The sequence below is a fragment of the Symphalangus syndactylus genome, chromosome 22 (genome assembly GCF_028878055.3).
Source record: "Symphalangus syndactylus isolate Jambi chromosome 22, NHGRI_mSymSyn1-v2.1_pri, whole genome shotgun sequence".
Lineage (NCBI taxonomy): Eukaryota > Metazoa > Chordata > Mammalia > Primates > Hylobatidae > Symphalangus > Symphalangus syndactylus.
In genome coordinates, this window is record NC_072444.2 from 17,137,815 (window position 1) to 17,151,331 (window position 13,517).

General features: G+C 49.1%; 1 protein-coding gene across 18 annotated transcripts in view; it reads right to left on the minus strand.

Moving 5' to 3' along the window:
• Positions 1–13,517, minus strand: part of VWA5B1 (von Willebrand factor A domain containing 5B1) — a 60,283-nt gene that overhangs the window by 22,621 nt on the left and 24,145 nt on the right. For all 18 annotated transcript variants that reach the window (XM_055261763.2, XM_063631633.1, XM_063631642.1 and 15 more), the window contains 6 exons: positions 13,245–13,376; positions 12,468–12,592; positions 8,445–8,621; positions 3,988–4,098; positions 1,630–1,832; positions 1,028–1,142 (listed from right to left, as the gene is read on the minus strand). In XM_055261763.2, the coding sequence (XP_055117738.1) occupies positions 1,028–1,142; positions 1,630–1,832; positions 3,988–4,098; positions 8,445–8,621; positions 12,468–12,592; positions 13,245–13,376 (863 nt within the window). The remainder of the gene's footprint in view (positions 1–1,027; positions 1,143–1,629; positions 1,833–3,987; positions 4,099–8,444; positions 8,622–12,467; positions 12,593–13,244; positions 13,377–13,517) is intronic.

The following is a 13,517-nucleotide window of genomic DNA, read 5'->3' on the forward strand; positions in this document are numbered from 1 at the left end:
GTGTAGTTGAAGGATTATTTGCAATACTGAATTTGAAGTGTTTGCCATTTGGTAGGTGTTTAGTAAATGACAGCTGTGGTCATCACCTAGACTGATTTCCTTGGATGTTCTGTACTGCAAACCTGGAGAAAATGACTTGGGGGTTGTGGCAAGTATAGAGGTGAGCTTTCAAATCTCTCTTCAAGAAAGACCATGCCTTCTTGCTGCAAGAAATGCAGTTACGTGACAGCTTCCAGATGCAGCACCCCAGCTTTTGAGCCAAGACCATATCTCTCCCTGGAAGCCCCAAGTCAATGATTCAGCATGGCAGGGATACTAGAGCCTGGTCATTTCAGCACATCGCAGACTTTGATGGGCAACCTTTGCTCCAGAGCTCCCCGCTGGATGGCTGAGACCTTGCCAGGGCATCACAGTCTGAGGCTCTCTTGCCCAGTTCTGCTCCCATTTTCCTTTCACAGCTGTTGGATTGGCCTCTTGGCCCGAAGAGTTTTTCTTCCTGCTTCCTCCTCTTCCACCTTTCATAGGCACTATCCCCAATAAACATCTTCACTCTTAATCCCAGCCCTGTCTTTGTTTACTGGACTGACAAGGGGATTTTCTAAGGGTTAGATTATTCGTGTCAAATGTGCAGGACATGGAAAGAAGACTATAGCCTCCTTTATTTCTGGGTTCTTTAGATTCTTCTGAGCCACCATTTGTCATCATCAGGAATGTGTCCAGATATGGACCTCAAACACAACTCCAATCCCTATAGGTGGTAGCTTTTTCAGGAGCCTCATCCTGTCCAGCAGTGGATGGAGTGTGTGTCCAGTGGCTGGAGACCAGGGGATCTAGTGTCCTGGCATTGCTTCAAGAGTTGCCTGCTCTGTGGCTTGCAAGTCTCTGCTTCTCATTGGGATGCAGTGTGGCCTAGTGAAGAGCTCAGATTTGGGGTGTCATCCCAGCTCCACCACTGAGTTGCCATATGACTGGTCTGGGCCTCTGGGGTTCCAGCACCAGAAGGGACTGCGTGGGTTCTGCTGCCTACCTTGGTTTGCAGCCGTTCCCCCTCCATCAGGAACTCAGCACTGCCCTTGGACACAGATGCCAGCCCTTTCACCAGTCTGTGGCAGACGTTGGGTCCAATTCCAAAGCTATAGCACCTGGAGGAAGGGGAGAAGAGAGGCTGCTACGTCCTATCCTCTCTGCATCTTTGCCTCCTGATGCAGAAAGGGACAGAGCATGGCCTAGCAGGATCTCAGAACTGGCCCTATCTTTAGGTAGAGGCAGAGGGAGAAGGAAGAGGGGCCATCAGGGGGTACACACATACACACCCATCAATTCACCCACAGACAGTCCATCAATTCCCACCCAGCACAGAGCAGGAGCAGCCTCTCCCTTGGCTGTGGGACCTTTCCCTGGGCTTCTCTTGTGAGTCGTGCGTAGAGGTATGGGTAGCTCACCCATTCAGAACTTGAGAGGGAAAAAGATGAACTTTGAAATCAGCCCACACTATCTTGGAAGCAAAGCCCTGTGGGAATTGTGGGTCCTGTCCTCTACCTCTGGCATTTTCCACATTGCCCTTGGGCTCTGGTGCCCCAGCCCCGGCAGCCTGGAGTCACCGAGCCTAGACCCTAAGCCAAGGCTGACCTGGTGGAGAAGGCGTGATTTCGCACCAGCTCCAGCACCTTCCCCGTGTTGTTGACAGCGCCATCTGTGATCAGGAAGAGGAGCCGCGGGTGGCCTCGGTGCACTGGCTGCCTGATGACCCACTTGAGAGGAGAAAGGATGTTGGTCCCACCCATGTCGGCCTTCATTCTCTGGATGTCATCACAAGCCATGGCCAAGCTCTCCTGCAGAGAAGCAGACAGTCCCCAGGGTCACCGTATGGCACAGAGACTCTAGGCCACCTAAGGAAGAGGTCTTTGTTTCCCTAGATCTTCTTTTAGCCTCACCAGAGTTGACCCATGCTCCCAATTTCATCTCTGCCCACACTCACTGGAAGAATGGGTGGCCACTCATTTGGTGTCATCCTGCTCAACAGCATCCGCTACCAATGCCTGAAACACCAACCAGTTGTCCTTTCTGGGTTCTCCTTTAAAAATAGAAGCACTCCTGGAGCACATTAAACCCCTGATTCCTTAGCATACAGGAGGTTTCTTTTTCTAATGAGGGAGGTGGGTGGTGTGATGGAAAGAACACTGGACTAGGAATCTTAAGATCTGAGTCCAGAGACTGACTCTGGCACCAGCCCCCTATGACATTTTGAGAAAATCATTTATCTAATCCAGGCTTCAGATTTCCTTGCTCTGGACCAACTGTGTGGGTCCCAACTGGCCAAGGATGGATGTCGTTTGCAGCAAGAGTAGATTCCCTCTGGACACAGTGACCTCCTCCTCCTGGCTCAAGGGGATGCTATTTCAACATTCACTCTTGGATGCGACTTAGAAGTAACAGCATGTTTGGGAAGTCAAGGTGGGTGGATCACTCAAGGTCAGGAATTCGAGACCAGCCTGGCCAAAATGGTGAAACCCTGTCTCTATTAAAAATACAAAAATTAGCTAGGTGTGGTGGTGCATGCCTGTAATCCTAGCTACTTAGGAGGCTGAGGCAGGAGAATCGCTTGAACCTGAGAGGCAGAGGTTGCAGTGAGCCAAGATCAAGATGGCGACACTGCACTCCAGCCTGGGTGACAGAGAAAGAGAGATTCCATCTCAAAAAAAAAAAAAAAACGGAAAAGAAAAAAGAAAAAAAAAGCAGTAATGGCATGTATCAAAAGTCTTAAGATGTATGTGTAGCTTTTGAGCCAGCAAGGCTAGGAATTAATCCTAAGGGATTAATTAAAGATGCATGCAAAATCTGTGATACAAAGATGACTAAATAAAATGGGAAGAACTTTAATGCTTGACTGCAGGGGTTTTGTTAAATAAGTCCCAATCTATCTGTGTAGTGAAATACTAGGAAGCCATTACAGTTACATTACAGATTAATACTTACTGGCATGGAAATACATTCATGATAGACTGCTGCGTTAGAAAAGTAGGTTACAGAACAGTATGGAAGGCCTAATCCTATCTTTATTGAAAATGTGTGTAAATGCATAGAACAAGGGCTGGAAGGATTTATACTAAACTCTTAGCAGTATCTTTTCTTTCTTTTTTCCTGACTGACATAATTGCAGGAGATTTTTAAAAAATTTTTGTTTTTGATATCTACATTTAAAAATTGTGGAATGATCAATACATATTATTCTTTTGTTGTTGTCATTGTAGAAATGAGGTCTCACCGTGCTGCTCAGGCTGGACTCAAAGCTCCTAGGCTCAAGCGACCCTCCCATCTCAACCTCCTGAGTAGCTGAGATTACAAGCGCATGCAACATATATTATTCTTGTATTTTAAAAACTCATAACATTATTTTTAGTTGAAAAGTGTCCCATTTGTCTGTCCTTCCTCCCTCCTTTCCTTCCTTCCTCCCTCCCTCTCTTCCTCTTCTTAGATCTGGGTAGGATGCTCCAATTTTGAACATGCTGCTGGGGCCACAGCCTTCTCGTTTCACACAGTATCTTGAGCCTTGTGAGTTCCATTCTTAGCCCACTGCCACGCCCACTCATCCACCTATTCACTCCCCTGCTCCTTATCATCTGCTTCCTTAGCTCAACCTTGCATGCGTCCATCATCCTTGTGAAATGGAGGCTTCAGTGAGTGGCAGGCCTGGGCTATGTCCTCTCTCTACCCACTTTCTGTACCTCATCTCTGTACATACACACTTTGCCCAAAATATTGTGATTCTAAAGACGGGGGATGTCAGAAGGCTGAGATGTCAGAAAAATGTCCAAACAGAGATAGCTTCTCCTTAGTTCTCTGCCCCCGGGTGTGATCTGGGTTCTCTGTGGGTAGGCAGCTTCTGAGGCCAGCACAAGGGTTTTAACTATTTTTTCCCCTTTCCCTCCTTTCCTCTGCTCCCCACTATGCACCACCCTCCTGGTCCCAGCCTTGCCCCCTCATTACCTCACTGTAGGTCTGGCTGGAAGGAAAAAGGCTCTTAAATGTGGATCCAAACCCAATGATATTGAAGAGGCAGGCTGGCATGAGGCTCTTAAGGGCCACCAACATGGCATCCTGGCAGGAGAGAAAGGGGTTTTCAGGATTCAGGAAGGAGTTCTTGTCACTCAGCCACCACACTCCAGTATTCCCTTTCCTAGCACAGGAGCAGCCTCCAAACGGGCCTTTACCCTCCTCTGTCTGCACTCAGCAACTCCTTTTCCCTCACCGCAAGAAATTTGCTGACACTGACCAGAGGCTGGACCAAAGCCACCACCACCACCGCCACCATCATCATCATCACCATCATCATTGTCATCATCATCATTATCATCATCACCATCATCAAACTTATCCATGTAGCAGGTCTGATTTCTTAAAGCCTTTCTATTATGGCTTTCCAGTTCCATTTAATCTCTTCCCGATCCTGAGAGGTGGGGAGAGCAGGGAGCACCCTCTCCCTGCTGCCAAAGCAGAATTGATGTCTAAGAGAGGAAAGTGGCCTGGTCCAGGTCACACTGTTGATGGAATGGCTTCTGGCCCTCCTGTGGGACCTTCTGCATCAGACTCAACCTAACCATCACTAAGGACACATCCTCAGGGGCAGTCTCTTCAGCTCATATTTGTCAGGTACACAGGATGTACTTTACATGCTTCACTTCACTGATCTTCACCATAACCCTTTGAGGCAGGTACGCTATTCTCCCCATTTTATAGAAGAGAAGATTGAGGCACAGAGAGGGGAAGTAACATGTTGGTGAGCATCCAGAGGGTAAATAATGGAGTCAGGACTCAAAGCCATGTCACTTTGCCTCCAAAGTCTATGGACACTAAACATAACCCGTGTAACTATGCCCCACCAGGAGATCTTGATAAAGGTAGATTGAAAAAAAATAGTGACAATGAGGGAGGTGGAGGTGATGGTAGAAGCAAAATTGATGATGCCGATGATCATGATGGTGATGATGGTTATGATACAATGCAATGATAAATATCAAGCAACTACTATGTGCTAAACGTTCTAAGTTATGTCACCCCTCTGAGCCTCAGCCAGGTGCATAGTAAACATTCAGTAAATGGTTGTGATTATCAACCCAATGAGATCTATATTAATATTAATAACCTTGTTTTACAGATAAGGAAACTGAGGCTCAGGAGATCTAAGGAATTGCAATGGATTGCAAAACCTAAGACTAATGACAGAGGCTTTAAAAACACAGCTCTGGCTGGGCATGGTAACTCATGCTTGTAATCCAAGCACTTTGGGAGGTGGAGGCAGGCAGATCATGAGGTCAGGAGTTCAAGACCAGCCTGACCCATCTCTACTAAAAACACAAAAATTAGCCGGGCATGGTGGTACGCGCCTGTAATCCCAGCTACTCAGGAGGCTAAAGCAGGAGAATCGCTTGAACCCGGGAGGCGGAGGCTGCAGTGAGCCAAGATCACACCACTGCACTCCAGCCTGGGCAACAGAGCAAGACTCATCTCCAAAAACAAAACAAAACAAAACAAAAAACCCACAGCTCTGAGATTTTTATTCCTGTTGGCTCTGCCTTGGCAGAGGAATGAAGGTCTGTCCCCCATCTTGTTTACTGATAGTACCCCAGGGATCTCAGCATGGCTTCAGGGAAGCCGTCATCCTTCATGATCTAGAAGAAAACAGCTGCAAGAGGATTCTGGCACCCTTTACACCACACAGATTTCCAGGCTCCACATACTCACACCCCAATCCCATCCCCCACCCTGCAAACATTAACATTAACATTAACATTCTCTCAATCTCTCTTCATTGCTTGCATCAATACATTTGGGTTCTCTACAAAAGAAGTCAATGTCTGCTTATTTTTTCATTAGTCACTAATGCATATTCCTGCTAGGAGGAGATTCTGCTGATCCATACAGATTGTCTCTGCTCACACCTATTAGAATTTTTAAAGCCATGTTTTTGGCAGCAAGTGGCAGCTGAAGAATGAGACCAGCTGCAGGAAATTAAATTGGCCGGACTTTCCCCTTTGGCATAAGCTGTTTGGATTTCCATTTTCTCCCTCCTCCCTGAGCCTAGATTTTCCTAAAACTTCAACCCGATGGGTCACAATGAAGGACCCAAGCAACCTTCCAGTGGCCTCATTGTCAGTGGGGAAAGGGGTGTGTAGCCTGAGTAATTTCTGTGCCTTTCTCTAAAAGGGTCATGTTTAGCAGAATGGATGGCACCAATGCAAAGCCATTTGTGAAGGCATGACCTTGAGCTCAGTGAGCTGAACTGGAGAAGGGCAGGAGAGATTCCAAGGAGAAAGAGGACTGAAAGGAGAGCCAGAGAAAGTTATTGTCAGAGAATTCCGGAATGCAAAGATTGGACAGGCTTTCAGTCCAGGAAGTGGATTTCCCTTTATGAACTAATTCCATTTAACTGGTAGTAACTGCCTGGAACACTGGGATGAGAAGGATATAGACTGAGTCCAGGCTCAGCAGGAAAAAAAAAAAGTCATGACCAATTATTGAATTGATGTCTACCTGGGCTTGGGAGAGGGGAGCCAAGGGACATGTGACATACGTTCACTCTGCTTAAATTAATCCTTCTCACTCTACAGAAAGCATGAATGAAGCCCAGAGTTGAGAATCAACTTGTCCACAGCCACAGAGCAAATCAGTGGCAGAATTGACCCTGGAACCCAGGTGTTGCTTTTGGCATGATGCCATGCAGCAGAGATGACATCATCAGAGAAGAGAATTTTTTAGTGGAAGAGTACGCATAATTCTCCATAAGCAATGTAAGGAAAATGAGCTCCGAAGCAAGGTATAGAAGGCGCAGGCTCTCTCACTAGCCCTGAGATGCTGGGAAAAGCACTTAGCCTCTTGGCAACTCAGTTTCTTTACCTGGAAAGTGGAGGGAAAATGGATTAAATGCTCCCTAAGGCATGTTTTAGGTTTATGCTTCTGTGATGCTCTAGGGTAACTGAGACATCTTATGAAGTGATAAAGATGCAGAATGGGATACAGATGGCCACAGAGGCCTTGAGTGTGCTTCAGCACTCCAGCACCGAGGACAGCTTCTCATTCCAATGTTTGCCTTTGATGGTGGGCAGGTTGGGGAAGAAGGTGCCAATCAGCCCTACACCCCTGTGTCATGAGACCTCAAACGGAAACTTGGGTCCCGTGTGTGACTCCTCTGACATACTTCAAAACAACTGTAACAAACCTGCAGAGATACCTGGCATCCCAGATCCCACCCAACCCTCCTCTCCTTGCTGAGCTTGCTGCCCTGGAAACAAGAGCTTGCTCTGGGAACAAACTAGGGGGAAATATGAAATTTCAGGTGATGGCAGATCCCCACTCTGTTTTTGCCCCCTCCTTCCTTGTTCTCCTGAACTCAAGTTATCCTTTACCCGGATCAATAAAGAGATGGAAGGTTTTTTATGCATAAACACAGAGCTAGGCCCCATGGAAAAAGATAGGTGAGAGGATAGATGACCCTTTTCCTAAATGAGTTCATAACTCCAGAGAGACAGACATCTGCACAATCAAAAATATAAGGGAATGTTGGATAATGCCACAATGGAGACCAGTAATCTCCTGGGGGTGGGGCAGGGGGCAGGTGAAATGCATCTGGATTGTTGGGGGGAGGATTCTATCACCATTGCTTCCACCCTCCTGAGGAGCTCTCCTTAACAGGGAGACCAAGTTCCCATGTATTCTGATTGGCTAGCAGGCCTGTGCCTCTCTCTTGACTGTCAGCTCCTTGAGGACAGCAAATGTGTTTACATTCTGCTGTTTTTTCAGATGGCCAAGGGCAAGGCTTGGCACCTATTAGACATTTGAAAAAAAGAGAAACCAAGTCTTTTCTACCAAATTCTACACGTTCCTTGATGGCAGGGGCCACGTCCACTGAAGCTCTGATGTCAGGTGGTGGGAACAGTCAGGTAGACATGGGTTTAATTTTAGACCACAGTGGCCACGTGACCTTGGGCAGGTGACTGAAACTCTCAAGATCAGCTTTCCTATATGGAAAATGGCAAAAATAGGATCAAACGCATAAGATTATTGTCTGGATTAGATATCAAGCTTCGCATTAAGTGGCTAGCACCATATCCAACACATAGCAGACCCTCAGCAAATGTTACTTCCCTTCCTCTCTCCTCTATACCATGCTCCACTCAGTACCTACTGGGGTGTTTTAGCTAAAGTTTGTAGAATGCAAAGGACAGCTATGGATGACTTCATCCCTTATAAATGGATGCCAGCTCAGCCTCTGCTCACACCGCTCCATGTTTTCATGGGGACGCAAATGGAGTTTGGGTGACTCTGTTTAAACTGATTTTTAAAAGTTGTTTCTTGGAACAGAAAGTGCTGAGAAAGCTGGATTGGGGGCGCACAGCTGATTTCCCCTGGAGCCCTGGGCCCAGGGTAGGGGTCCTCTCAGCAGGTACCTTGACTCGGTGCATGCTGATCCCGCTCATGCTGCTGCTCCTGTCAATGAGGAAGATGAACTCTCCGTGGGCCTTTCTCAGGCACGGCTGGACTGACTGAAGGTCGGGACAGAAATTGAGCATGATGACAGAGTGGTGGGGAATGTCTTTGTGGAGGCGTTTTCGAATGATTTCTGTCTGGAAGAGAAAAGAACACTCTGGGCAATCAGGGGGTCAAGAGGTACTCCTGGGGACTCATGCTGGTCCCCATCACTCACTGTGCACCCACATCCTGCTCAGGCTCTGTATGGAAGACTTCCAGATTGCCTGTGCTCAGCTCCTCTGTTTGCTAGACCTTCATGGGTTGCAACAGCAAGCATGGACTTTGCAGACAGAAGGACTTGGGTTTGAATCCCAGCTCTGTCACCATCCAACTGTGTGATATGGGGGCGAGTCCCTCCTCTATTTACCCATTTGTAAAATGGGGCAAATAATGTCTGCTTCTCAGGGTGGTTGTGAGGATGAACTGAGTCAGCACAGACGCGAGAAGCCCGTTGATCGAGTAATGGTCTCTCGCTTTTACACTCAGTGTGTAAACTGCTCTCTGGGTCGTCTTGGCTGTGAACCAGGCTTCCCTGGTTTACCAATTCTCTACCATTATTAAATTCCTACTCACTCTTCAAATTCTACCTGTTTGGAAAGGCTTCCCCAATTTCCAGGTGGACTTAATTACTTAGTTTCCTCAACCGTGAAATGAGGACAAGAAGACATACCTCACTGAGTTGTTGCATGGGTTCAATGTACTTGTGAAACTGGCTGCCTGGCAGACAGCAATGGTCTCTAAACAGCAGCCATCATTGCCATTGCTGGTGCTGCTGTTGTTGGTCCTGGATGCCCAGGCACTTCTCATACTGAATAGTTTTTTGCTCCGATCTCTGCCTCCTGTCAACTTGTTTGCTATTATACTTGAAGGCAGGTCATCTCTTAGCTTCTTTTACATCTCCAGAATTTAACATAGGGCCTAGTCCAGAGATGGATCAGTAAAGATTAAGGGAAGGACAGCGCCTTGGTGTTTATCCTTTTATGTGGCCTCCTAGCTGGCCCTGCCAGGACCCTTTCCCTTGCTGCCCCCCCTCCCCTTCACACAGAATCTCATTTCCTTTGTTCTCATGCTGCTTTCACTTTCCACCCCGACTTTCTCTCTCTGTCTCCTTATCTGGCTGTCTCTGTGTGTACACGTGTCTCTGTGTCTGTTTCTCAGTTTCTGTCTATTTGGGTTCCTTCCCCATCTCAATAGATGACATCACCACCCACCCAGTTGTTCAAACCAAACGCCTAACAGTTGTCCTCGGTTCCCCTCTCTTCCTCACTCCACACATTCCATCCTGCAGCAAAGCATTGCCAGTCCTGTTGCTAACATGCAGCCAGAACGTGTCCACGTCTCTCTGACTCCACTGCTACTGCCCATGTTCAGGAGAGGACTGTCTCTCTCTCCAGACCTTCGCAATAGTCTCCTGCACTCTTTCTCCAACTTTTCTCTCCCTGTGGTCCATTCTGCAGAGAGCAGCCAGAGCGACTGTTCTTGTCATTCTCTTGCTCAAGCAGTGCCCTCACTGAATACTCTGAACCATGGTTTAGGAAGCCCCGTGTGGCCTGACCCCTGCCTGCCTGTCCACATCCTCTCTACCCACTCTGCTCCCTACATTTCAGCCACACTGACCTTCTTCCTGTTTTCCAAGCAGGTCACCATTGTTCTGCTTCCTGCTCTTTCACCCCTTGTGCCCTCTCCATCCATTCCTCCCACGTTGGGCTCTTGGTCTTCTGCTAGATCTCATCCTCAGACAGGCTTTTGCTGACGCCCGGCTAAAGAACACCCAGCGCCTACTACTCATGATCATATCAGCCCTCTCCAAACAGATCTGGCTCATTGATTTGCTTTTTTTATTTTTATTTTTTGAGACAGAGTCTCGCTCTGCCACCAGGCTGGAGTGCAGTGGCACTATCTTGGCTTACTGCAACCTCCAGCTCCCTGGTTCAAGCAATTCTCCTGCCTCAGCCTCCCGAGTAGCTGGGATGACAGGCATGCGCCACCACGCCCAGCTAATTTTTGTATTTTTAGTAGAGATGGGGTTTCACTATGTTGGCCAGGATGGTCTTGATCTCCTGACCTTGTAGTCCGCCTGCCTCGGCCTCCCAGAGTGCTGCGATTACGGGGGTAAGCCACTGCGCCCGGCCTGATTTGCTTTTTTTTCCTCTGTCTTTCCATCCCAGAATATAAGCTCCATGAAGATAAAGACTGTGTCATTCTCAGTATTGCCCCCCTAAGATTTATTTGTTGAATAAATAAGTGAGGGAATTAATCTGTGTGGGCCTTTTTGTCTGCCACTGACTTGTGTGTGCATCTTTTCGTGTTTTTTTTTTTTTTTTTTTTTTTTTTGCCTCTGTTACTCTTGGCATCTCTGTCTCTCGTGCGTGGTGTGCCCTTTTATGTGATCTACCCTCTCCTTGCTAAACCAGGGTTTCTGACAGCTTGTCCCACCCACTCTTCCTGATTGGTGTTCACCCTGTGGATACCCACAACCCACTCTTCTCCCTGACAAGGGATCTCACTGTCTGTCTCCCACGTGAAGCCCCTCCACCAGAGGCCACAGCCCAGACTGGCTCTTTTGATGACAGAGCCCTAGGCAGCAGCAGCCACATCTGCCAGTGAGAGAGGCCACCTCCAGAAACCTTATCTGCCTCTCAGAGGGACTGGGTGGGTGCCCTGGCTCAGGATTCTCTAATGTCTCCTCAAGCTGCCATTATCCAATTACAATAAGCTCATCATTTCTTAGCAGCTGTGGGTTGATCGCTGTCATCCCTGGAGTTTGTGAGAAAACAGGCTATTTGCATAACCAACCCAAGGTGGCAAGTTAATTCTCATTTGCTTCTGCCATCCCCGAGCTAATTATTTAAGGCTTGGCAGGCAGGGCAGCCAGCCCCAGGCCTGGGAGGCCCATTGGGCCCCACTGGCCCACAGGCAGCAGTTCTCAGAGCTCAGTGGGACCTCTGGCACTGCCACCTCCTACTCTGAGAACCCCCGGCTCCAGCTTCTTCTCCTAACTGACTCATCTGGCTGAGGGGCACCTCTGGGAGAGCATGTGCTTCCAGAGGGGTCTCTGTCCACTTCCCCACCTTGCCACTGCCCTGTGCCAGCTAGGCGGGCAGAGCATGGGTGGTGGTGTGAAATCCAGCTCAACTGCCCCCACAGAATCCATTCTCATCCCTTAGCCTCCTGGTCACCAAATCTAACTTCTGAGATCACAGTCTTTCCCTTCCTCCAGCTTACTGGTGATCTTTGGGTGCTACATCTCAGTTTTCTCATCTAAAAAGGGGGCTAATGGAAAGAGGTGAGCCATCATTCTGAAACCTATCTTGGCATTCAGGACCTGGCTCAGTGTGCAGGACCATGAGCGGGAGGCAGAGCACGGGGTGTGACTTGTAGCTGACGCTCAGCCTCCAATGTTCCCTTTCCCATTCCTGCCCCCTGGCCAGGCCTCCTTGTCCTGCAGCTTCATGGGGTGAGGGACAGCAGAAGGAGAGGATCTTTCTCACGCTTTCCCCACTCTGCCTTTGTCCTTTATGTCATAGCAAGCAAGGGCCTCAGAGGGAGGAAGAGCAAGAGGCTACTCAGCTGGTGGGTAAGGGAGGTCCAGGAGGTAAGGAGCTGAAGGGTCCTGGGCCCCCCTGGGGATGCAGAGGCCTGGAGGAGGCCAAGGCCATTTCTGCCACCATATATAAATTTTCCTGGCTTAGGCACCTGCTAGGTCCTGGAGAAAGGTGATCTGGCAGGAGGCGGGAATAGAGCCGGGATGACGGGGCATCTGAAAGTGCCCTGCAGTGCCCCGGGGCTCACGGAAGGAAACGCTTCTTGCCTCGTGTCTGCCTCCAGCTTGCTAGATGACCTCAGGCAGGTTACCTCCCCACCTCACTGTTCAGTGGAGACCAGGCCTCAGTGCCACCCCAACTCTGCCACTATCCGCTCCCCACCTGGGTTGTCCTCACCTTCCGCTCTGCACTGCTGTTCTTCTTCATCCCTTTAATGAAATCTGTTCTTCCCTTCAAGTGCTGGTCAAACTCTCCCAGCGTCATGTCCCCTTTCTCTATCAGGACGTGAGGCATATGGGGCTCTGCAGAGATGAGATTGACTTTCAGCACTTGGCCAGATGTAGTAGGAGAAGGATGCTGGGGGCTTTGGTTTAGGTGCAAGATTCTCACAGGGGTGGGACTCCCAGTTGGAAGCGGGGTGGAAGCCCTGGCTGCCTGAAGCAGTGTAGGGCTTGCTAAGACTCCTTAGCTGGGAGGCAGGGGAGACTAGTGGCCATGGGTGACTCACTGCCTCTCTCTGGGCCTCAGTTGAGCCATCTGTAAAACGGTAGTAAGATGGGGTTAAATGAGTCTCTGATGTGTTTAGGTCCTGACATTCTGGGAATTCTTGAGCAGACAAGAATTTCTCCTTGAGGCTACAGAATTTCCAGGGTCTCACTGAGCTTTGGGTTTCAAAGATCTTCTGTTCAGTTGGCCTGGGAGTAAAGTGCCCCGATGGGTGGATGAGACCCTAGGCCTCTGGAGCTTGAATCAGGGCAGGAGACACTCGATTCCACTAGCTAGAGCCAACTTTCCCTGAAGGCAAGTAGTGGGTCTCCTCTCCTTGGCCACACCCCCCCGACCCTTTCGCTGGCTAGCTAGCTGCTGGGCAGGGGGCCACGTGTCCTGTCCCCACAGGATCAGCACCTCCTCTCTCCCACAGGCAGCCCAGGGGCCCGTTGTGGGGCACCGTACCGCTGGGGTGGATGAGGATCTCCACAGGCCGGTCAAAGGTGTGCTTGTTGGCCAAGGTGATGATGATGCTTTTGGCTGAGCTGGCAGATGGGGCGGCGTCGGCACGAATCTCATGTGTGGGACTCTCTACCCCTGAGTGGCATAGAAAGGCAAGGGGGATATAGGCTCATGAGGTCAGGAGAGAGAGGAGTTCGCTGGGGCACACCAATATCCAGGCCAGAGATGAGTGACATGCCAGCCCCATTAGGGGCTCCTGACCTGCAGTGTGACCAT